Source organism: Danio rerio, chromosome 16 (genome assembly GCF_052040795.2).
Source record: "Danio rerio strain M-AB ecotype USA chromosome 16, GRCz13ab, whole genome shotgun sequence".
NCBI classification, from domain to species: domain Eukaryota; kingdom Metazoa; phylum Chordata; class Actinopteri; order Cypriniformes; family Danionidae; genus Danio; species Danio rerio.
This window is the reverse complement of record NC_141036.1, coordinates 44,367,470-44,391,852: the sequence shown is the minus strand read 5'-3', so window position 1 is coordinate 44,391,852 and position 24,383 is coordinate 44,367,470. Positions and strand designations below refer to the sequence as shown.

The window sequence follows — 24,383 nt, the reverse complement described above, 5'->3', positions numbered from 1 at the left end:
GCTGGAACCAGTCTGGCCATTCTCCTCTGACCTCTGGAATAAACAATGCATTTGCGCCCACAGAACTGCCGCTCACTGGATATTTTCTCTGATTCTGACCATTATCTCTAAACCCAAGAGATTGTTGTGCGTGGAAATCCCAGTAGATCAGCAGTTTCTGAAATACTCAGACCAGCCCATCTGGCACCAACAACCATGCCACGTTCAAAATCACCTTTATTCTCCATTCTGATGCTCGGTTTGAACTGCAGCAGATCGTCTTGACCATGTCTACATGCAGAAATGCATCGATTTGCTACCATGTAATAGGCTGATTAGAAAATTTACATTAACCAGCAGTTGGACAGGTGTACCTAATAAAGTGGTCATCAAGTGTTTAAACTATTACAGTATTTTTTAAATATTTTAAAGTAGTTTTAATATGTTTTCTGTTTTCTATTTGAATTTTATTTTAGACGTTTTGTTGTGATTTTTATTTTTTTAGTAGTTTTAAAGACCTCTTTATGTATTATTTATTTCAGTTTTAGTATTTCCTACTTCATTTAGTACTTCACTACTAGTGTTATATACTTTAATATTAATTACACAATAATTTAATTCAACAATTAACAATAAATGTAACAATAACTTTTTTTTAAATATGAAAAGTTATTTTTTTATAAATAAATACATGTAGAAAAATGTTTGAAACAGTAGTTATAAAAAGACCCTTTTCAGGTCACCATCAATATCACCAAGATTGCTCAATTTTTGCCAGATGGTGCACTTTACACATATAACAGTGTAACAGGTTCTTGGTTTTGTTGTACTGACCGACATCCTGCAATTGCCAGCTTTGTCTCACAAGCAAATCTCACATCAAAGTGCGCTGATGACTGTCATGGTTGTGTGTTTGAACTACTGAAGCGTGTGTGTGTGTGTGTTTGAACAGAGGGCCTGTGTGTGGCTCTCTGCGCACCCTCTGTCGGCCTTCTGCCCCTGGCTGGCTGTTTGTGTTCATATGTCAGGAGTCACTTACAAATGATGCATTGGTGTTAATGGACAACTTCCTGTTTAAATAAATACAGATGAAAGGCTTATTCAGTGCACATATTGCCTGAACCTCTCCAGCACAGCCACGTGTGACGGAGTGCTTGCCATTGCTCTACCGTTCTTTTATTGTCAACGGTTTGTTTATCTCTGGCATAAACAGAGAAATGCCCTTCAAAGGGCCGCCGGGTTGCATTACAGCAAAAAATGATGTTTTTCCAACACAGAGACTGGAAACGCCAACTGCCCCTGTGTGAACCAATTAAAACTCTGCATTCATTCACATGCATGAACAAAAAAAACAATGGAGAAGGTGTCTGTTTTCAGCGCCGCTCACCATGTAAAGGCCGAACAAGGCCCTCATGTTTCTGTTGTTAAGCTTCAGTGCCTGTGCGAAATACTTCCTGGCCAGCTCGAGGTTTTCCAGACCTCCCTGCGTGTATTTCACCTGCGGGAGACGGCGGAGGAAACAGAAAGGTGATGTTGTGTTTTAGGCACCCTTGAAGCTGACATGAGCTCTAAATAAACAGAACATGATCTAAATAAACAGGAAATGTCCAACACAAGCATGTAACATGATGGATGCAGCAAGTCCGAGAGTGCAGACTTGAAGGGAGTTTAGGTTTTCTGGACGCAAAAACCCAAAAATTGACCACATTAAAAGCAGAGATACGTCTAGATATGGATTAAATAAATTATCAGTTATATTATTATTATTATTATCTTCACAGAGTAAGGCCATGATGAAATTTATATCATAATTTCTACTCCCTTATCCACCACACCACATGAAAACATTATGCAATTCTGAGTGTGCCTAACACAGGTGAGTGGGCTTGACAAACCACCTGTAGACAACTTACTCTTTCATCTCTCTGACACTTTAACCGACATTTGCACTAGTTTGCACAAAACACTTTCTTACAATCACTCCAAGTTTTCTTCACACAAGTGAGTGGGCTTGTCAAACCACCTGTAGGTGGCTTACAAAGTCTCAATAAGGAAACATTGTTTACCTGTAAATGCAACGCAAATCTTGTTGCATTACTTGCTTTCTTCAACCTTAAAATACCTCTTTTGCACAATATCTTGCTCAATGTTGTTTTGCCTTATTTAAAAGTACTTGTATAGTCTTACGTTGTCTGTATAGTATAAATATCTCTCTATGTAGTTTATCTGTAAGTATTTATAATATGTGCATAGTTTTTAGTTAGTTTGACTAGATTACCGCTCCAAAATGTTAGTTATTAACAGGTCTAAAATGCCTACGAGACACAACATTTTGTTTCACTGTATGTCAACACAGAGAAATAACACAGAGTAGGGCTGGGCGATTTGGTGTAAATTAAAATCACGATTAATTGAACTTTTTAACTTGATTGTGATTAGTAAATGATTATTTTATTTACTTATTTTAGTTTTTTTGCCCTCATAGTTCACTGACAGGTTTTGTACAGTAAATATGTTCACATATTACAAGTGAGAGATTTCTGAATAAAGGGTGCTTTACTTGATTATAAAATACATGAAGGAAACACACACTAGCTACTATCTATGATTATTTATTGAACATTAACGTTGAACAACTGAAACTAAAACACAAATTGCCTGAAACAAACCTTTCTTATAGAACAGTGAAAAAAAAAACTTGCACTTTTGGAAACAAAATGAATTATTTTCAATGTCAGATCAATTGCAACTACATGCTGTGGACTACAAACCTCCAGCTGTTGCCAAGATTTGTAAATGCAGATATGGTGTAAACATCACTTTAATATCATTCAGTTCAGTTTAATTTAAACAATTAAAAGCATATTAGGCATTAAACAAAATCACAATCTCTTTAACAGTGCCCTCCTAGGCTTCATGGCACCAGGTAATTACCGCAGGGGACTTCCCTGCTTCAGCCTATGAAATGCGGTGAGTGATAAAACAATGCATTCATCTGTAGCACACCCTCATGTTGTCTGTTAATAGTGTTGTCCCGGTACTGAAGTTTTAAAAACATTCACTTCCCGCTAACATTTATGCACTGCTAGGCGCTTTCTTAAACACTACTGATTTGCCATAGTATTCACCAGTCCTCAACAGAAATGACTGTGATTGGCCGTGAAGGTCATCAGTTCACTGCTCTTCACAGAGTACAAACACAGATATACGGACACTGGAGCATTTAGAGCTGCAAAGATGCATCGTTTGCTCGTCTGTGTTTGCACTCGGTAAACATCAGTGAAGTGTGGTGAACTGATGACCTTCACAGCCAATCACAGTCATTTCTGTTGAGCACTGGTGAATACCATGGCAAATCAGCGGTGTCGATTTTTTTAAATTTCAGTACCGAAATTCAGAATCATGACAAGTCTAATTTAGTGAAAAAAATCAGTTCAATAACTTGAGATTGATAAATGGCATCCAAAACGTTTGTGTAGGAAAGAAAACGAAAGCTAACTAGTACCATTTCCCTTAACTTAGCTAAACATGAGGTCTAAAATCCTTTTTATTTCACTTTCCATTCAGAACAGATCTTCGGGTTACTCGGAAGGAGGTGAAATTATACATTTGTGTCGCTTTCTCTTCGCTGATAAGATATACAGCCAGTACTGAACATTCCTGTGTGACTCAGGTGATATTTCCAGGTTTCTTCCCACCGCAGCCTCGATTCCGCTTTTTAAATGGTGACCGTGTGAAATCAGTATATTTGGAGTTTGAATTTCCTCATTTTTAATTGTCATTTTATCACAATTAAATTAAAGAGAACATGGTTTCAAGATGAACAAAAAAAATGTACTGTACCTCTGCGTACTGTTCGCAATACAGGTGATTGTGTGGGTTTGTCATCATCAGCTCTTCAAGACAAAAAGCTGCTTTTGCATAACTGTGAGAATCAAACAAGAAAAGAGAGAGAGAGAAAAAAACTTTAATGGATATCACACATATACAAGAATACTTCTCCTGGTAGCTTTGTGGCTGATTATGCATAGCGCGGCTCAATCTCATTGACAGTTGGGAGATGGGACAGTCTGAGGTTTCTCGTTTATCAGCTTTTATAAGGGTTAATGGAAATCAGTGTATAAATGCCCATTTGGTCAAGGGATGAACAAATCATTGCAACAGAGGTGGCAATCCTGCCTTAGATTCAAAGATGAATGACAGTCTGCTCTGCCAATCTGTCCCTGGGTTCTTCATTGACATCTCAGTCTGTCCTGAGGTCATTTTAGAGAGCCGTTCCCAAATGAGATCACTGCTAAGCCACTGACCTCACACTAAATTGACAGTTTCAGACACTCTCTTCCTTATACAGCGGGGAAAATAAGTATTAAACACGTCATGTTTTTTTCCCTGGGAATAATATTTCTAAAGGAGCTGTTGACATGGAATTGAAGCAGATTTTGGTAAAAACCCAAACAATACAAACATACAAATAAAACAAAACAAATAATCTAAAAAATACTTGATATAAAAGTAACTTCATGAAATCTAAAACTCATTCATATCAGTGCCAAAAATTGGCAATTGCAGTTAAGATCCCAGTGCCAAATACAAAATTTCTACGCTATATAGCAAATTCTTTAATGCTTCCAAAGAATCTACAAATCTAAAAGACTGGCTAGAATTGATGACTTTCAGATGAATGTAACAGAAAATGGATGGAAAAAAGTTCAAGTGCAAACATTATCAATCAATACCTGTTTTAAACGAATCCAACACCTATTGGATTCGTTTATATATGTTATACATATATAACATCGGAATTTTAAATAAATTTAATAGAAATATTTTGGATATTTGTGAAAAATGTTTGACTTACAAGGGAACACTATTACATTGTGTTTGGCAATGTGAGCGCTTGCAGTCTTTTTGGAAAGAATTAATAGGTGTAATCTTTAAAACTAGTTTGTTTTCTTGGTCTTTCTCCACCTGCCTAATATCTGAAGACAAGAACAGAAGTTTATAAACCTGTGTCTATTATTGTATGCGAAGCAGCTGATTGCCATTTACTGGAAAAGTATTCATTATCACTCTGGATTAAGAAAATGTCTTCTTGTATAGCAATGGAAAGACGGGCTAAAAAGATGCACATAATTTACAGGATTTGGGACTTCTTTTCTAATTTTTTTTTTTTTTATAAGAATGGACTGACCGTTTAGTAATTTCAAACAATGTGACTGTGTTAATATGTGCACTGTGCTTGTTATGACTAACTTTAATATATTTTTTACTTTCATTGAAATGTATGTGTTGAACTGTCATTGTCTTAATGTTTTTTTTTTGCAAAATTGAATTATTATTATTTTATTTTTTATGACTGTGTTGGGATGGGTTGGGAAGTGTTCTTTAAGTGGTATTTGATTACTAATACAGTATGTATGTATCACATTTTTCTGAAATAATAAAAGTATTAAAAATAAAATAATAAAATAAATTAAAGGGCTTTTTTGGTGATGGTAGCTTAAAGACACCTCTTTTTTCATAGACTTCAACAGAGTGCAAAAATCTTGATGGGTCTCGTCAATCAAATCAAGTCAGGTGATTGGCTGGGCCATTCTACAGCTTGATTTTCTTTCTCTGAAAGCATTTGAGAGTTTTCTTGGCTGTGTTTTGGATCATTGGCTTGCTGAAATGTCTACCCTGGTTTCATCTTCATCATGCTGACTATGTAGATGTTGGACTGAAGCAGTTAATATTCATTTACAATAACAAAGGGCGGAGGATTGCTGAAGAACTACTGCAAGATTTCAGCTGCTGTCTGGGCTTTCACTGCCTTTCTACGCCTGCCTTTCTTCATGTGTTTAATATTTTTTCAATTTATTATGCATAACTTAATTTTGTAAACTAAATATATTTGTTTTCTTTGCATATATGGATTTCTTTGGTTGTTACCAACATCTGGGGACAATTTCAAGTCAACTGTACCTTTAGAAATGTTTTCTGACAAAAAGGGTGACGTGTTCACTATTTTTTAACCGCGCTGTTAGTATTCAACCGTCACCTAGACATTTCCTTATCGAAAAAACTAAACAATTTCAAAAAGAACTGCAGGTCTATTATGACAAAGCCACAAGACACACAAATTAGTGTCCGAATGGGTCCAAAATCTGTGGACTGGGTTGAAAAGCTCATTACCGCCTCGATACTCAAAACCGCACAGCTTTTTAGGCTACTGTTAGCAAGCTTTCCCTGCGAGGTCCACACAGAGGCCCGCATTGTACGTGCTCGTGCACACATAACAGTTTATCACAACACATCAAATTGTGAAACAGAACTGGAACTCTTCCAAATCGAGTTGAGGATGTTAATCTTACTGCTAGCGCCTGGCAGGAAAAAAAAACCTCATTGACGCAAACAAGGTAGAAAAACAGCATTGCTGACTGCATCAGATGATGAGCCTATCGAGCTGTTTAGGAAATGTTGGATCGGCTTTGAATACAAAGCAAGGAGAATGAGAGCAAGAGAACAACACAGACTGTCAAAGAGGTTGCAGGAGTGAGCCAGTGAGATCAGGCCACTCAGAAGGTTGAAGGCTGCTTGCAATTACCATTTCCTCACTGTAAAGACTTTCAGATGTGTTTCAGCCATGGCGTAAACTGCAGCAGAGCAATGCAACGAGTGAGAGAGAGAGAGAGAGCGATAGACAGATGGAGACACATAGGGAAAGAAAGGCAGGCATCAACCCACATTACTGCTGATCTCAACACCCAATACCTGAGCGTTCAGCATACATGGCCAACTCAATCAGTCCTCCACTTATAAAGCATGTAAGACATTAAATGGTAATTGTGCAAAAAGTTATATTCCCAATTAGGGTTAATTGTGAAGTAAAAGTTCAAAAAAGGGAATTACTGAGTAGATAAAGTCAAACTGTAACGTTTGAGTAGAGAAAGTTGATTCAGTTATATAAATTCCAATTTTGAGGTTAAGTCAAATTGAGAGAGAGATATCTTTTGAGATATTAAGGCAAATTGTGAAATATATATTCAAATTATGAGACAAAGTGAGACAGTGACATTTTCAGACAGAAAAAACATTAAATATAAAGTCAGATTGTGTCTTGTCACATTTTGAGAATGTCAGTTGAATGTAAGTTTAAGGCACAATGTGAAATACGGTCACTTTTTTATTAATTTTTTTTTGAAAATTTACAATTCTGACAAATAGTTTATTCTCAAATAAATATTTCACATTCATCCCCTGATGAACTTATAAACCTAAAACTAGGGATAAGTTTGAATGACCATCTAGTCATCCAACGACTATCTAGTCAACTAATGATGTTGTTTGATACCTCTTTCTTCTATCGAGCTTCAACCAGCTGGTTTTGAATGAATCGCCTCTGAATATTGGTATGAAATTACTAATTATGTCCAATAATTATGCATATAACTGACCACACCTAATAAACAATTAATTATTTCTTAGTCACAAATTTTAAATGTGTCAAAAAAAGCTAAATATAGCTGTATATACTTTTTATTTAACAAAACATATGCACAGTGATCTGTCCTAGCTAAAGGTCCCAGATCACCAGTTAACTGCACATAAATGGGAAGCTAATCAGTTAATCTCCCATTAAAGCAATGTTATTGTAAAAAAAAAAAAAAAGATAATTAAACCATATTAACCCAAAAGAAAGCAGGTAAAAAAAAACATACCGTGTGATATAGGGGTGTCACGATTTAGATTTTTAATCGAAATCGATCGAAATTTATGCTCAATTTCGATTATCGAATCAAAAAATAGAATCGTCGATGCTGCCACGCCCCCATGTCACGTCAGCTTGGCTTGCCAAGCGGGAAAAAAACAGGCTTGTTGAAGTGTTTGTTTAACTGCAGAAGCAGGAGACCCGTCGACAGAAATTAAACACTCTCCTCTTTCAATGAAGTCGCCGGTGTGTAAGCGTTTTGGATTTCCAGTGAGTTATGTTGACAACGTTCGTGTTGTCGACAAAAAAAACACAGTTTTGCAAGCTCTGCTATGTACGTATTACGTTCGGTTCGTCCAATAGACAACACCGGCATCGCGATCCTCCGCCCGCCCCCGTTGCAAATACGCTCGCGAAAAGTACACACTCAGGCCCTGTTTACACTGTCTTTGTTTTTAAATGGCATTTTAGAACGACAACGATTTGACATACACAGTGGCGTGTAGCATTTCTGAGCAGCCCTCCTTCCTCTCTACCTCTGAAAATGCACATCACGTGACCACACAGACGCACACACAGCCATGGGCTCGAGACAGCAGGTCCAGGCAGTCAGAGGATCAGTAGACTGCTTCAATCTTTCACTCACTTGTACTTAGTCATTTTAGCGAACACCTCAGATACTGTTGGCTGGTTCCTGTTGGTTGTGCCTCTTTTTTACCGACGCCATTATAACGACACAGATCACTGCCTATTCACGAGTCCCGCAGAAAAAGTGATTGACAGGTGGTAATTATGTGTGTATCTTGCCTTTATTCATTTACTGTATGATTTGTTTATGGGTAAAACAAAGACCACGCAGGTCAGGTAGTTTAAACGATAGGCTACAAATAATGAATTGGTCATTAATTAATTAATTATTCATAATCAAAAATCGAATCGTGCCTTTAGAATCGAAAATGTAATCGAATCGAGAATTTGGAGAATTGTGACACCCTTAGTGTCTGGAAATCATGAAAGACTGTGGGTGCATGTTCATCTTTTTGTCTAGTCTATTTGAAAGTGAACCAATCACATCAATTGTGTTTCTAGACACAGTTGCATCACGCAAGGAAATGGGAGCGCGCGTGCATTTTAAACAGTCGCGCGAGTGATCATCCTCTCATTCTGTATTTATCTGCTTTCCATTGCTCCCGCAAACAATTATTTTTGTCAGTCATGCTTCTCAATTCTAAGATCGACTTTGCATGCATATTGGACCATCCTTATTGTCGAACCTTGCTTTTAAGAATTATTGTCCAGAAAAATTATTTTCAACCAGCCAAAGTGGCTAGTGGAAGTGTCTGTCTTACCTGCCACCGCTAAAAGCTACCTGCATTTGGCAGGTTGGCGGGTGTTAATGTCAAGCCCTGATCATAAGTAATAAGTAAAATTTTGTGTCGACCAAATCAACAAGTGGACCAGTTACTTTTCAAGTGTGTGTGTGTGTGTGTGTGTGTGTGTGTGTGTGTGTGTGTGTGTGTGTGTGTGCGTGTGTGTGTCATGAACAAACACCAAAATTAATTCTGATTGGATATTTTACAAAAAACACCCCTCAATCACATTCTTGTCTTGTTATTATTAGTTGAAAAATTTTAGTCTATTTTTATTATATTTGTCATCATCATCACTTAATTTTTATATAGTTTTTTCTCATTTTTCAGCAGTAGAAACTTGTTCCTCATGAAAATTTATCAACAAAATTAACACTTCAAGAGATTGCTGTAGATATAACATTACATTTAGCATACTACCTAATTTGAGCTGGTTTAAGCTTTGTGTCGTCATTGGGAAAACAATCTGCTCTCTCTGAGTTCTTTCATTTGAGCAGTTGATCACTCACAGAACTTTTCACTCTCTTTAATGGGATTGCACTTTCGCACTAATTTGCCCCTTTTTGTCAATCTGGTCCTTAAAGAGGTAGTTCAGTCAGAAATTAAAATGTACTCACTATTTACTCACCCTCAAGTGGTTCCAAACCCTTATGACTTTCTTTTTTCTGTTGAACACAAATGAGATATCGTGAAGATAACAAATACTATGGAAGTTTTCAAAATATTTCACATTGTGTTCAACAGAACGAAGAAACTCAAAGCGGTGGGTAAAGTATGACAGAATATTCATTTTTAGGCAAACTCTCCATTTAAATGTAGATAGTCACTCGTCATGGCTGTGCAATCATCTGTTTGGGTGGTGTTTGTTTCTCTTCATCTTATTTTGGCTGGTTGGGAGCATGGGTGCCACCTCATTCTCTTGGGAATTTTCTTTTTCCCCCATTTCTCTCGTTGTTTCACAGTGTGGAAGAAAAATGTGATAATGCAGGCTTTGCCGGAAGAGGAGGGGAAGGAAAAAGCAAGTCTGTGACCAGAAATAAAGAAGAGAAAGAAAAAGGGGAAGAAAGAAATAGAGAGACACTGACACGCCTATAGATAGGAGGTTGTCAGAGAATGGCGTGATATTAGAAAAGTTGGGCTAAGCGGACAGATAATCCTCTCACCCCTGGATTTCCTCTGTCTGCTACAGCAATAAAGCCCTTTACACAAAAACCGTGAGGTATCTAATAAGTGGTGCTCTTACCGAGCGCCTGCATTCCTCCGACCGGGACAACCATCTTCTTTCTCTCTCACACACACAAACAGACGCACACTAACACCCCGTCGCGAACAATAAGACCAAAAACAATTAAAGGAGGATGGAGGAGAAGAGACATAAAGTAAGTTTCCTACAATCCTGATGCCTGGCAGAAAGTAACCCCTGGCAAAAGAGATATCAGCAGGGGAGCGCAGTCTTATCCCACGAGTTGGAGAAGGGGGTTTAAGGAACAAATCCTATTATGGCCCTACTCCATGGGACAAACAGACACTGAGCTTTAAGCAGGGCCCCTGGCTGAGACTGGCATTTCACTGTCTTTTACTCCAGAGGGTCTCACAGCTCTGCAGTGATCGCCGCACATCCCACCGAAGGTCCTGAGAATGACCTGTGAGACGGTGGCAAATGTGACCTCATAACCCTCGTAAACATCGCATTCTGCGCAGACAACTTCTGGAAATTTCACTGACACCCTGGTGACTGATAAATCGATTTAAGAGGGCTTTTTTTCCTGATGAGAAAAAATAATAGCTTAAAGGATGAGCTGCACTATAGACAGCTTTTCCTATTTGTCCTATGTGAAAGATGCATGATTTTTGCATCTGATGATTTTTTTACATTAAAGATGAATGAACTGACCTCCTAACTCTTCTGAAGTTGAAACAGGGATACTTTAATGTCTAAAAAATATAAATGATGAAAACATGGCACCTTTTACAAGGTATATGCATGAATCCTAAGGATAATTTTAATACCCTTTTAAGACTTTTTAAAGATCTTCTCAGAATATTTTAAGACCTCGTCGCCACTTCAAGTTCTAATCAGTATCAAACCTTTAGCTTAATACACAGTTATAACTTAACTTATTTAACTTAATAAACAGTTGTAGTTAAACAGATCAATGGAGCACAACTATCCAACTCAGATAAGCTCAGAAAAAAGAAAGCTTGAAAGAATAAATTACGTGGTTATTTTCAGCGCCAGGCTTTAGCAACTTTTAGACTCGTATTCCTCCAACCAGGAGTACGCAAACTTACAATTTCGCTCTATGGTTTTGCTACATGTGGAGAGCACCACATCTCTTTCCCGAGTTTTTCGAAAATTTTGTGACATCACCTGGATGGAGGAGCTTGGCCAGATGCACCCCGGCCCAAACTAATTTAATGGATCGAGCATGTCGTTGTTAATATTAGAAGGAAAAAATATATATTCATGCTTTTTTGGAGTCAAACACTTTCACAATGCTTGAACTAAATTTAAGACCTTGTAAAAACATGATTAAGACTATTTAATATATTTTAGGGCATTAATTATCTCATAATTAATTTATAGACTTTTAATACTTTAAGACCCCGTGGACACCCTGTTTTTGACATTTTATGCCTAAATATTTTTACTGAACAATACCATTATAAATCATTAATACAGAGACATAGATATTCAAGTGTTTTCTTCAGCGAGATTACTATTTTATAACTGATCATGACAAATATAAAAATGTTTCTGTTACACTTAACAACAAGGTTTAATTAATTAACTTTTAATTAACTAAATGAGTTAACATACAATTAAAATATCTTAATGTTAATCCAAATATTGATTCCTTTTTAAGACCAAAAGCTGCATTTGACAACATTAAAACTATCAACAGTTTCTATAAACTGTTACTATAAATTGTTCATTGTAGTTATATGCTTTAGTTTGCGTTAGTTAAAGGTGCTGTATATAAGTTTCTGACTCTTCTAAAGCATAAAAATACCATCATATGTTTGCAGGTATTTAAGAAACATGTCAAGTGAACATTCTTGTTTATCTGAAAAACATTCAGGTTATTAAGTAGCAAGTAATATAAATATTATGACTGTAAACATTAGGTGAGCAGGTTACATTGTAAACCCATGTCCTAACAACACGCTACTTGACGAAATTTGCAATTATAAGCAATTTGGCTGACCAGATGAAACACCGCGGAACTTTAAAAACAGGCATTCAGAATAGTACATGTGCTGCTGATGATGTGACAATAAAAGTGATTTGATTTGATATATCAATTCGAGGCGTTGGTTGGAACAGAAATTCCTTTTAATGTGGAAAACATTCCTTCTATCGCATGCAGTTGCTTTTATATACAACACGTCGTAAATCATCCTTTAGACTCGATCGTCAAACTTGATCCTGTTGGTCCTCAATCTGACAACCTACACTTGCATTTGTTTTGATCCAGAAGTGCATTACCTAGTTCAATCACTGGCTGTCAAAGAATATAGCCTCTTCATACTAATTCTTTAAATAAATCCTTCGGAGCTCACTAAAAGCCACCACACTGGATTTTACAGAAATCTGTTCCTATTTCTGCCATAAAAAAGTTTTTAAAAAATTCAAAAAGTGACTGGTTTATGATCTGTGGCTTTTGTATTGGGTCAGACTGACCCCAGACAGTTTTATTAACCCCCGTTCTATCAAATTGCATGTTTAGAAAGAAAGAAAAAGAAAAAGGGTAAGAATTACTCATGCTCATTGATGTAGAGTTCGGACAGCTCATGCCAGGCTTCCTGGTCTCCCACAAACCTGCAACACACAGCAGTGGTAGTTAGTTCATCAGAAAGGCCACTGTGGACAAAAGGGGGGTTAGGGAAAGGCTTGGGGGCCAATGCAATCAAATGCAAAACCCCTTTTAATTAAAAAGTGGAGAGGAAGGGAACAGTAAGGGGGGTCTAAATCCTCTAGTAAAACACTCACTGCTCCAGATATTCGTTGAGTTCGCGGATGGCCTCGCTGCTTTTGCCCTGCGCTCGGAGGATGCAGATCTTGCGCTTCCTCGCTGCCTGTTGGGACATCAACAGAGGATTAGGGCTTTAGTGTTTCAAGTGTTTGTTAGCAACAGAAAAGAGCAAAGAGTGAAAGAAAGAGGGATGTGTAAATGATCGCAGTATTGTAAGAGCTGAAGGAATCTCCACAATCCCCTGGGACTTTGGAGACTACGGGATGGAAGAAGAACTACAGCCAAAGCTAAAGAGACCCGAGTCTACAGTTTTTATTTTACAGTACTGCAACTGTAATTTAAGTCACACTTTATTTTAAAGGTGCAATTATTGCTATTTACACTTCATTAACTAAAACGTTTAGCTCAACCAACTAACTTGCTTATTAATAGTTAATAAGGCAGTAGTTGGGTGGGCAGAACTAGGGATGTAGAATAAGTACTAAGTAGGTACTAAGTACTAGTGAACAGCCATCTTTTTAAAAGGGAGGTACTAAACCAGCAGTTAATAGTGGGAATTGGTTCTTAAACTAAAGCGTTACCATAATTTAATTGAACTGTTAAATGTTTCAACCCAATATCTTTTAAATTCCCCTGAGACTTTAGCTGCTAATAATTGACACAGATCACAGAAGTGGCAAAAAGTGTTTTGCTGTTTTGCTGTATTTACAATGACAAAGATAAGAAAAAAAAGAATGTTTAATCACCCAAAGTATATTTAAAAATGCGTAAAATAAATGCAAAAGAAACAAATAAGCAAATAGAAACAAGTCTTAGGAAAGGAAATTAAGCGGTGCCAAATCAAAGAAAATAACAGATTAAACAACTAAACCCTCCCCATCTCTAAATAACTGAAGAGAAAGCTGAAAATAGAAGAAAAAACATCTTTGGCATCACACACCCCTCACTAAAACTAAGCTCGCTAGAGAAAACATACAGAGGGTAGCACCCGCATCTAACCTAATGGTTTAACAGAGAATCATCTATGTGAATGAAATACATACAGTGGTCAGCATACGAGTACACCCCATTTTTAAAACGAATATTTGTGTCCATTTCTCAGAGAATATGAGTAATATTTATTGGTGCATTTGAAAAAAACTGATTTATTAAACAGATATATTTATTCAAATAATATTTTAGGAACAGAACATAACTGGAAATGGAAAGATAATACATTTAAATTCATGCAAAATATTGCAAAAAACAAAAAAAAAAAAAACAAAAGAAAAAAAAACAAAAGAAAAAAATCTACCACATTTCAACAAAATTGTACATATTTTTTGTTTCTACTGATTTTTGTTATTTTTCAAAACTTTATTCAATATATTTCCCTAACATATAAATTTTGGCTACTAATTTTGGAACCATCATCTCCAGTTATTTTGTTAGATAAGCTCCAGATTTGGCTTCAGTACCGACTAAACTAATGTATATGCACAAATATAATATTGTAAAGCATCCTATAGAAAATATTAATTTGAATGAGACATTTGTGGTGGGTGTACTCATATATGCTGGGCAACAATTTGTAGTGCAAGCTCTGTGATTGGTCGGTAGTTAGCGCTGCCGTGCGAAACTGTTGAAGCGAGTGTTTACAAGTGTCGAGTCCTGTGAATGAGCTCCAGATGAAAAGTTTTGTTTAGTGTTTACCATATTATTAAAGTTGTTGCATGTCCGCCGATTCCTGGCTCAACATGAGCGAGTTTGAGCCACTTGTACATTACGAGAGTATTCAGAAAAAAAAGAAAAAAAACACCAGCAAAGAAACTTGACACGGAGGAACATAAAAATCTATTGCCAGCTGGAGTTTCAGAAGTGTTATTGCAGAGCAACACAAACAGCATGCAGAAGTATAATTGCACAGCTACATGCAAGGTATGTGTAGTGGTCATGCCAATCACTCGACACAGAAGTATAAACCAGGCTTTACTTTCACTTTCCTTTTAGTAGAATTAAGCAGTTTTAATTTAGACGTTTAGAATAGACGGACAACTCAAAAAATTAAGCCAACCAGAAAACAGGTTAAACACACAAGTGTCTACATACTAAGGAACATTTTTATATGGATGCTTCCTTTTTTTAAACGGATGTCTTTTTTTTAAAACAGATCCACAATGCCACACTTAAAACAATTATCCACATTTATTACAGTATTTATGTTAGTTAGTGAAAATATAGTTGTTCATTAAAAACTTACTCAACTTTCAGTGCAATTACTAATGTTGGCGAGCATGAATTTGAATGTTAAAAATGTATTAGTAAATGTTGAACTTTGATTAATAAATGCTCTACAAGTATTGTTCATAATTTGTTCATGTTAGTAAATACATTGGAATATTCCGAAATACATCATCATAGAGGTGAATCAAATACTGTTAGTTACTGGGCAGAAGTGGCAGCTGATTCTTTCTTTCCTCCCCTGAGGCAGTGTAATAATAAACAGTTTTGCACCAGATTGTCCAATGCGACGTTTCCTTGAAAGCATATTATTACTGCGTACAAGTCGTAAGTAAAATAGCAGCAGATAGCAAAAAGTAATGTCTTTATCAGATTATAAGGCTTGTGGATTCTGGCAGACGAGCTTCAGCGAGGATGCCGCTCGCATAAGGAAGAGCAAGCAAAGAGCCATTCCAAGTGGTGAAAATAACACACTGCCAAAGAGCCGTGGGCCATAAGCATTCGTAGAAACTTACGGAGCCTGACTTGCATCAGCCACAAATAACGTCCGCCTTGTTCCGATGTAAAAGTGACCTTCAGGCGGATTAGAATCCCATCAATCTGAATCAGAAAGTATTACGCCAGGTTCGACGACTTTTCCAGGAGCGGCTCTTTTTTTCCAATTTGCTGGTGAAAGGAGAGCAAAGAGCAGCAGCTTTGCCGTTCGAAGTGCCCCAGATATTATTTATGAACTGGCACTTGACAGAGTGGGTCTTCCCTATTACCACAGCATGGACCAAACTCCATCAAGCCGGGCATGAGTCACGTCTGAAAGGCCATAAATCTGGAACGGCTATGATACCACCGCCACTCCAAATCCACTTATCCATCAAGCAGGCGGCCAGACGAACCTGCTTCACTGGCTGCTCGAGCGGAGGAGTTGATGAACTGCCAAACCCCTACTGTACGCAAGTCTGATAGTACTTACTGGATCAGCGGAAGACATGGTTTCACATTACCGGGCTGCAGATGACAGGTGAAATAAGGCTATAGCTACAACCTCAAGCTGTTTGGATTACTACGCCAGTTCCGTATCGCTATATAACTTCATCAACCAAAAGTATTTAAAGAAATGATGAAATGGAATCAGACAGCAATTCCAAATAGTTTGGGCTATCAAATTTTATTGTTAATGTTCGCTTTCTGCCAACCAGCCAATTTCTTTGTACTCCATACTGAACGAGACGGAAGACTGTATGTAACCGCAGGTTATTTACTCGGCCCCCATATCTGTCTTTTGTTTCCTCTTTGCGCACTTGGCAAAGATTCTAACATACAGAGGCTGGTAGACCAGAGAGTCTTATGAAACTTTATTAAACAATGAGCTATTCCAAACCATTTCAGATGCTTTATTTCTTTCCCTCCCTCTGCCGTCTCTCTTTCGACGAGATCCAGGAAAGGCCAGCATCTCATTTTCATTCTCTTCGTGATTCTTTCTTCTTGAGCATTTCTGAGTGGCTCTCACCGTGAAGGACCTGGCTGCCTCCATCAACCCCTGGCTCCGCTTTCAGACTGCCGTTGAGAGCCCACCCCCAGGGATTTCAAAGGCAACCGTCGTTCCCACAGGGTGAAGAGGGGTTGACTCAGTGCTGCGGTGTACTGACACGTCCTGGCTTCAAATTTATCCTTAAATAAGTATAACCAGCTATTGCTTTCAACATACGCAGACCCAATCTGCAGTTTCAGGAATAGCACGAGACAAAAATATCAATAGTTCATCAATCAGTTCTAACATCCGTTAAAATGCTAAGAATAACAGCTATTTCAGGGCTCGACAATAAGGACTGCCTGATGGCCGAGGTCAGCATGTGAGATGCTTGGGACAGTAGACAGGATCGTTACTGCCCCATCTTGTCACTAAATTTTAATTTGGCTGTGACTGCTTGTCAATTACAAAGTCTTAGGGTGCTTTCTCCCGTCTCGTTTGCCCAGTTAGCGCGGTTTGTTTGGCATATGTGAATCCCACAATCGTGCTTGGATCCGCGCCAAATCAACCGGTCCGAGATCGCCTGAATCAGGTGGTCTCGGCTCAGTTGAAACAAACTTTAGAGGGGTTTGATTGTAGTGAAAAAGCAAAATGATTCAATGAACCAGGCTATATCACAGCGTATTATGGTTAAGTATTAGCCATATATATATGAGAGATTATAATAGGGCGGGATGTCATACCTACCAGTAAATGTGCATTTCATGTTCAATTCAAAAGTAAATGCATGCTGAAATATTACAGTGCTGTCCGTTAAAAAAATTGACAGAAATTATCATCTGATATTTATTCTACATTTTAATCTTATATCATTTTGTATTAGGCCTACTGTTTTGTGCATATCTGCACTGACGCTGTTTGTATACATTTACATTAGGCTTTTAAAAAAAAATTTCAAAATATGTAGCTAAGAAATAGCTATTAAATTCTTTTTTTGGTGGGGTGAGTGAAAATTTCAGCAGGGCAAGTAAAAATCAGGTCAGTAGAAAACATCCTTAGCATTGAACCCTGCATTTGCAAAAAAAAAAAAAACTTTTTCTAAAAAGTTTGTTGAAATATGTTAAATCATCCAAATTTTCCAAATGACACAGTATAAAAAGGAAGTTCAGATAAAAATAATCATGCAATCATTATTTACTTATCGTTGTGTCATTATTTCAAGGAAGGTTTTAACTGTGTTTGTTTGTGCAATTAAAAAAAAAAAAAAAACGCGAAAACCAAAAAAAAAAAAAAAAAAAAAACGAAATATATAATATCTTTGTTTTATATTCCATAAAAAAAAGAAACATCCTTCATCCAAATCTGTTTGACCTTTGAAAACTCCATCTTGTTCTGCACTGTAATTGCGTGTAATTCTAGGGGTCAACCTCAGGAGGATTCTCATTGACCTCAATTGCTTTCACAAGCACAACCATGTTTATCCTGCTGAATTACAGGCTGGGTGAAAGTGCTGAAAGTCAGTGAATTGTGTAAGCCTGCTGTGTCAATCTGTGTTAAAATAAACAGCTTGTTAGCATTACCTTTAAGTGTTCAAAAAATAGGCAGTGTGTTAGCAAAGGAAGACCACTTCAAAGATGAATAAACTGATGATAGATAGAGGCACAGACAGATAGATAAAACAAACTACAGAAAGAAAAAAAATAGAACAGAGAGACTGAACGAACGAATGAAAGAATGAACAAACACACGAAATGATAGAATGACAGAAGCAGTAGACAAAGACACACAAAAATAATAACAAGTAGATCGACACAGGTACAACAGTTAGACATAAATCTAATCAATATAATTATAAAAAGACTAAATGAATAATAAATAGAACATAGAACAATACATAGAACGACAGACAGACAGACAGACAGACAGACAAATAGAACGACAGAACAACAGTAGATAGACAGATAAAACGAAAAAAAAAAACGAGATAGAATGACAGAACGACAAAACAAGATAGAATGACAGAACTACAGATAGAACGACAAAACAAGATGGAACAACAGATAGAATGACAAAACGGGATAGAACGACAGAACGACAAAACGAGATAGAACGGCAAAATGACAAAATCGAGATTGAACGCCAGAATGACAAAACGAGATGGAACAACAGAACAAGATGAAACGACAGAACAAGATGAAACGACAGATGAATGACAGACAGAATGACAGAACGGCAGACAGAACAACAGATAGAACGACAGATCGACAGAAAAAATGACAGATAGAATGACAGAACGACAAAACGAAATAGAACTACAGACAGAACGAGATAGAATGACAGATGGAATGACAAATACAATGACAGAACAACAGAGACAGACAGATAGAACAGCAGAAGAAAATGGACAGAACCATATAACAAAACAATGATATTAGATCTAAAAAAAAAAAAAAAAAAACAGAATGATAGAATAAACAGAACAAAACACAGACCAAACAACCGAACAAACAAACAAACAAATTAATAAACACAATTGATAGAATGACAGATACTAAGTAGATAGACAGAATGACAAACACAAAAGAATTACAGGTAAAATGTACGACAACTGGTAGATACCATTATATTGATATGATATAAATAAACATAGAACAACAAAATACTAGATAGAACAACTAACAAAACAATAATATCAGAAGAAACAATGATAAGGAGAGAATAATAGAATGATAGAATGACAGAATGATACATACAAAGAATGATGAACAAATTGGCATTCAGCCAGACACAAAAACAGAGAACAGCAGAACTATAGATAGAACAGTAGAAAAATAAAACAATACAACGATAGATAAAAAAGACAGATAGACTGAGCTTGGGATGGAGCTGTATTTGACCTACCATTGAATGTACTGAAGATCGATTGAAAGAAAGACAGATGTAGAGACAGACTGATAAAGCACACAGATTGATAAGAGCCAAGAAGAATTTCTCCAAATCATTGCTGTAGGTATTGGACCATAATGAGCAATGGAAGGGCTAGGAGTTCGAGCATTTTTTGGACACCACCATGGCAGAGAAACCTTGAGCAATTTTTGTTGATTCAACAATTTTGGTTAATGGGTACCACATCTATTCCACAGCCTATAATTACAACAGTTCAGTTTCCAATCTCAGCTCCGCATGCTGGGATGCCTCACAAGTCTCACAGTAGTCTCACAGTAGTCGCCAATTTTCCGCCATTTTCTTGGATCATGCCCTCATCCCATTCCACTGAACATGTTAAAAAGCACAGCGTTTAGATAAGCCTCGCGTTTATAGACAGGTGACCTAAATGATGTCATCCCTCCCATACCACAACCTCTCGTTCCCCCCGCCTTGCTGCACCCAGCCAAAAGGGATTGAATTGTGGGAAAATGCAAGTCTGGTTGCCACTGCACAACAGCTCCATTTTCTTCCCAGATTTGACAGGAGGCGACTTGCGTTTGTAGATCAAGAAGCGGGTAAATCCCCTTCTAGGCCATCAGAAAAATCTGGGCTGAACCTACTTGTGTTAGGGTGGTTCAACATTTCCACAAGTGGGTGCTTCCTACCCAGCCTACCACGTCCTGTCAGTATCCATTCAGAATAAAGATAAGACATGGGAAGTCTTTTGTACATCAAAAACATGCCCTTGATGGCTACACCGATGGCCTGTTTTAACATCTAGAGCCACCTAATCAAGCTGATAAGTCCTGAGAGCGCAAAATCCCACAGCATGACATTTCACAAAGCTATCAAGCAGAGCTTTTAGAGTCTGTCAGCCCATTTCACTTCATTTCCCAGACTTCCTGGTGCACACACACACAAAAATGACGGCTGTCTGAGTGATCATTCGCAAATGCACATTTCCTTTTAGGAGATGATGGTTGCAGACGGTTTCTACGAGAGACTGATGAGGTAATGAGACGTGGTTGGACAGTATTTTCCAGTGATTTTTCTGCTGAACTGTGAGTGAATAGGCCATTTAATATTGGGTTAAACAACAGTTCATAAATACAATGCACATTTCTACTATTATGGGATTAAAAACAAAAGGTATGTGCATTAGACTGTAGATACTATATTTCTCAAATGATGTCTACCCTTTTTAATAATACGCTATCATATTTCTAGATAAAGTAATATGTATTAGTTTGATGGAACATTCGCAAAAGTCACGCTAATGCCCCATTCCTTCAGACGGATGGACAGACTGACAGATGGATGGATGGACAGTTAGATATTACTGTAGATTAAATGAAAGGTTGGTGGAACAATGCTTAGACAACAATGAATCGATAGAGCAAAGTATGGATGGACGGATGGATGAATGGAAATAAGAATGATGTACAACTTGGATGGATGTATGGATAGATGGATGGATGGATGGACTGATGGATGGATAAAAATAAGAATGGTGTATAACCTGAATGGATGGATGGAAATTAGAATGATGTCCAACTTAAATGGATGGATGGAAATTAGAATGATGTACAACTTGGATGGATGGACGGATGGAATAAGAATGATCTACAACTTGGATGGATGGATGGATGGATGGATGGATGGATGGATGGAATAAGAATGATGTACAACTTGGATGGATAGAAATAATGATGTACAACATGGATGGGTGGATGGATGGATGATGTACAACTTGGATGGATGGAAGGATAGAGGAAAATAAGAATGATGTACAATTTAGATGGATGGATGGATGAATGAATAAATGGAAAAAAGAATGATGCACAACTTGGATGAATGGACGGATGAAAATAAGAATGATGTATAATTTGGATGAATGAATAGAAATAAGAATGATGTACAACTTGGAAGGATGGACAATTAGATACTACAGTAGATGATTGGTGAAAAAATGCTTAGACACTGTAGATACAACAATGAATCAATAGAACAAAGGATGGATGGATAAATAAATAGATGGACGAACAGATAGAATGGATGGATGGGCGGACAAATGGATAGAACGGATGGATGAATGGATAGAACGGATGGATGGACGGATGGATGGACAGATGGGTGGACAGTTAGATACTATTAGAGATGAAATTGAGGATTGGTAGAACAATGCATAAACACTGCAGATACAACAATGAATCGATAGAACAAAGGATGGATAAATGAGCAGAAAAATAGACAGAACCATAAAACAAAACAATGACATTAGTATTAAAAACAGAATGATAGAAATAATAAATAGAACAAAAGACAAACCAAATGAACGAACATATAAACAAACAAATAAATAAACACAATTGATAGAATGACAGATACGAAGTAGACTTATGAAAAAGACACAAAAAGAATAACATGTAACTTACAATAGGTAGATAGATATCACATTGTTGTGACAGATAAATAGATAAATAGATATACAGACATAGAACAACAGAATACTAGATAGAACCATCTAACAAAATAATAATATTGGAACAAATAATGATCAAATAAAGAGAGAATAATAGAATGACAAATACACAGAATGATGGACAACTTGACTTACAGATTTTTCTGCTGAACTGTGCGTAAAAAGGGCATTTAAAATTGGGTTAAATAACAGTTCATAAATAAAATGAACATTTCTACTATCATGAGATTTAAAAAAAAAAAAAGGTATGTGCATTAGACTCCATGTAGATACTATATTTCTCAAATGATGTCTACCCTGTTTAATAACATGCTATCATATATCTAGATAAAGTAAAATGTACTAGTTTGATGGGGACATTCGCAAAAGTCACGCTAATGCCACATTCCTTCACAAAGTGTGTTTGGCTTGGATAACAGTAGGACACTGGAAAACAAATTTCCCCAAGGGGAAATTTGTTTCATATCTTTTGGATGTTAACAGAGGGGCAAAGCGATATGATTACTAGATTGCGAAGAATAATGTAACCGCACCAGTTTGAAGATATCCATTTTATGCCGATCTTCTCAACTTCCCATTTACACGCCGTTAAATGTGCTTGCAATTTAACCTTGATCATGGGAATAGGAAAGAGTGCCTCGGTTGAAATGCACAAAAAAACAAACAGAACAGCCCTCTCGCTTTCAGAGGGAGAAAGACGAATGGGAGCAGTTCGGTCCAACAGTAACAGATAGTTAAATAAATATCAAATGGTAATGATATAACAAATGCAGGGACGAGAGGACAGAGGACAGGGTGTTTTTGGCCACAAGATGAAGATGGTGATAGCTTAAAGCAATAGTTTAAAAATGAAAAACCAAAAAATGAAAATTCTGTCATTAATTATGCACTCGCTCCAAAACCGCTTGTCTGTTCGGTGGAACATAAAAAGTGCATTTTTGAAGAATATCCTGGCCTCCTTTTTTTTTTTTTAAAGTTACAAAACAGAACTGGAGCTGTCAAGCTCCAAGATGATAAAGAGCCCAATAAAGTGGCCCTATAGTCATAAAAGTGGCCCACAGGTCTTGCTCTCCATGGAAGGTTTACACCATGTTTCAAATTATGATGGAAGTGACATATCAGTAAGATTTCAGTAAAGCAAAATCAGAACTTTTGTTTATTTGTTTTTTTTCTATCATTTTATAAAAGGAGTGACCATATCAATATTAAAATGTAACCCCGCAAAAATGTAAGGCTAAAGTCATACAAAACAGATTTTTGCTTTGCCCAGGAGAACGGCACAAACCCCTTGCAATCAGGTTCTTTTTGATTCTGATTTAGGCCACTTGCATATACTTCTAAATCCACTACAGGCCAAGTGCCAAAAACTCATCATAAGAAACAAGCTAAGACAAGATAAATCCCAGGAACTCTGCAAGACTTTTCTTACGTGCAATTCTTAAAATCTATGCTTCAAAACATATTTTTCTTAAATCAAAAATGACAGTCTGCGGAGTTGTGTGATTGAATAAATGGCAATTCTTGCTAAGGACTTGTCATGAATTCAATGAAAAACCCTACAATAGTCATATTTTTCTGATGCCTGCAGATTATTGTAGTCAGCATAACAAGTATGCAAACTTTTTTTTTTAATTGTGGGGTTCACTGCTCAGCTTCACATTAATGCAATACTGTAAAAATGTTTAAAGCGCCTGTTTCAAGACTTCTCAACAATGAAAATGCTTATGAATGCTTAACACAGAAAAAGATTGTCATATTGGTTAGCTTATAATAAAACAATAAGCTCACTATCTGGCTCCTTTCCACATAGTTTCAAAACACAGATGTAAATAAAAGGGGGATTTTACTAAATTTTCTATGTAATAGGATGGATGGATGGATGGATGGATGGATGGATGGATGGATGGATGGATGGATGGATGGATGGATGGATGGATGGATGGATGGATGGATGGATGGATGGATGGAACGATCGATCGAACGACAGACAGACAGACAGACAGACAGACAGACAGATGGATAGATGGATAGATGGATAGATGGATAGATGGATAGATGGATAGATAGATAGATAGATAGATAGATAGATAGATAGATAGATAGATAGATAGATAGATAGATAGATAGATAGATAGATAGATGGATAGATGGATGGATGGATAGATAGATAGATGGATAGATGGATACATAGATAGATGATAGATTGATGGATAGAACGATAGATGGATAGAACGATCAAACGACAGACAGACAGACAGACAGACAGACAGAC

At 37.0% G+C, this 24,383-nt stretch overlaps 1 protein-coding gene across 2 annotated transcripts in view; it reads right to left on the bottom strand.

Moving 5' to 3' along the window:
- Positions 1 to 24,383, bottom strand: part of emc2 (ER membrane protein complex subunit 2) — a 67,443-nt gene that overhangs the window by 20,493 nt on the left and 22,567 nt on the right. The window contains 4 exon segments of one of the 2 annotated variants that reach the window (NM_213544.1): positions 1,367 to 1,477; positions 3,823 to 3,904; positions 12,803 to 12,862; positions 13,034 to 13,119. In NM_213544.1, coding sequence (NP_998709.1) covers positions 1,367 to 1,477; positions 3,823 to 3,904; positions 12,803 to 12,862; positions 13,034 to 13,119 — 339 coding nt within the window. 2 annotated transcript variants of the gene reach the window in all.